The 1,862-nt window shown below is 70.6% G+C and overlaps 1 protein-coding gene across 1 annotated transcript in view; it reads right to left on the bottom strand.

Annotated features, from left to right (window-relative positions):
* Positions 1–517: 517 nt before the first annotated feature.
* Positions 518–1,862, bottom strand: part of ZFTA (zinc finger translocation associated) — a gene marked incomplete at its 5' end in the record, with an annotated part of 5,301 nt that continues 3,956 nt past the window's right edge. Inside the window, 2 exons of the mRNA XM_007462099.1 lie at positions 518–978; positions 1,149–1,700. Coding sequence (XP_007462161.1) covers positions 518–978; positions 1,149–1,700 — 1,013 coding nt within the window. The remainder of the gene's footprint in view (positions 979–1,148; positions 1,701–1,862) is intronic.

Raw genomic sequence — 1,862 nt, 5'->3', positions numbered from 1 at the left:
GGAAGGCCCTCGACCGCAGTCCAGGCCCCGGAGCGGTCGAGAAAGCCAGTAACGACTGGGCAGCAGCTGCCCCGACCCGGGAGCCGTGCCTGCCGACGTACAGCTCTGAGAGCTGGACCCCCGGCCGTGAAAAGGGATCGGTGCGTCCTTTCTGCCTCCCCCACCTACTTGGGGCCCTAATACTGTCAGTGCCCCAGTCCCGGCCTGGCACAGGATCGCCTCGCGGGTGCGGCCGGGGCCCGGAAGCTCTCCGTGCAAACGCTGTGGCTTCTCAGGAACGTGAGGCCCTGAGCGGCGAGGGCCTGGGCTCCGGGTCCGAGAAGAGAGCGCGATTCCTGCGGCGCCCCGACTAGCCTGGGGAATTCTCTGGAACCGAGCGCAAGCCGGAGACCCCCACCCAATTCCGAATCTCCGCCCGGCCCGGCCAGCGGGGGGCAGCGGCAGCGGCCAGGGCCGCGGGAAGCTGGGGCTCCGAGCCGGACAGCCAGCCGGGCACGGCCCCTCGAGTGCGAGTCCTCTACGCCCGACACACGGCGCCCGCCTTGAGGTCCGCGCCGCCGTCGCGCGGTGCCGGGGCGGGCGGTCCAAAGCCCTCGTGGCCGTAGCAGCGTAGTGCCGCCTCCTCGTAGGCCTCCAGGATGGTCTGGCGCTCCTCGGGCGTGAAGTCCATGGAGAAGGGGTGCACCTGCAGAATGTGCCGCTTGATGGTGCTGACCTTGAGCGTGGCCAGCGCGCCCCCGCACACCATGCACACCAGGCCGCGCCGGCTGCCGTCGTAGTCCATCAGGTACTCGCCCCGCCAGCGCGGCTGGTAGTTCCGCCTCTGCTCTCGGCTGCGGGGCGGCGGCGGCGGCGGCGGGGGAGGAGGCGGCGGCAGGGGTGGGAAAGCGAGTCCCCCGGGCTCTGGGCCGTCCTCATCGTCCTCCTCCTCTTCGGCGGGCCGCTCCGACGGTTCTCCAGGGGAAAGTGGGACGTCGCCTAGGACGGAACAAAGGACCGCATTGGAGCGTCTGGGCTTCGTAACCCCCCACCTTTGCCCTGTCCCACCCTCCCCCTCTCCCCTTCGACCTTCGACCTTCCACTCTCCCCACCCCCTTCTGCCCTGGCCCCTCTCCCTCTCCACCTGCTCTGGCCCTCCGCCAGCTCACCCCACCACTCCTCCTCCTCCTCTGGCTCCTCCTCCTCTTCCCCTCCCCCCTCCTCGGAGGCTGCGGCTGTGCTGGGGGCGGCAGGGTCCCTGGGGGACTCGGGGCAGGGCAGCCCCAAGGCCAGCAGGTGGGCGGCCTTCTCGCTCCACTCCTGGGCGATGAGGGCCCTGACCGGCCCGCTGAGGCGCGTGGAGCCCGGGTGGCGCTGGCGGATGTGCCGCTTGATGGTGCTCATCTTGAGCGAGGCCAGCGCGCCCCCGCACACCATGCACACCAGGCCGCGCCGGCCGCCGTCCAACTCCATGAGGTACTCCAGCCGCCAGCGCTCCTGGTAGTGGCGGCGGTGGTCGCGGCCCCGCGGAGACCGGCCCGGGATCCCCACCCTCTCGCCCTCCTCCAGCTCCTCCTCCTCTGCCGGCCCGGGCCTCTCAGGGACCCAGCCAGCCTCTTCCTTTACGTCTGGGGGGCTGAGATCCTGAGAGGAGGGGGCTCCAGCAGCGGGGGCCGAGTCCCGGCTCTTTCTGGTCAGGTCCTGGGGGACGAGGTCATCGTCTGTTGGGGAAGGGGTGAGGGAGAGGGGCTCAGCCTGCTGGCTGGGTTGCCCTTACCCACACAGACGGGGTCCCTTGCTCCACACCCCAGCCCTAAGCTAGAGGGCCCAACCAGAGAGAGAGGGAGGGAGAGAGAGAGAGAGAGAGAGAGAGAGAGAGAGAG

The sequence above is a fragment of the Lipotes vexillifer genome, unplaced genomic scaffold, assembly GCF_000442215.2.
Source record: "Lipotes vexillifer unplaced genomic scaffold, Lipotes_vexillifer_v1.1 scaffold1129, whole genome shotgun sequence".
Taxonomy (NCBI): domain Eukaryota; kingdom Metazoa; phylum Chordata; class Mammalia; order Artiodactyla; family Lipotidae; genus Lipotes; species Lipotes vexillifer.
The sequence above is the reverse complement of the archived record's forward strand: the minus strand, read 5'-3'. Positions and strand labels throughout refer to the sequence as shown.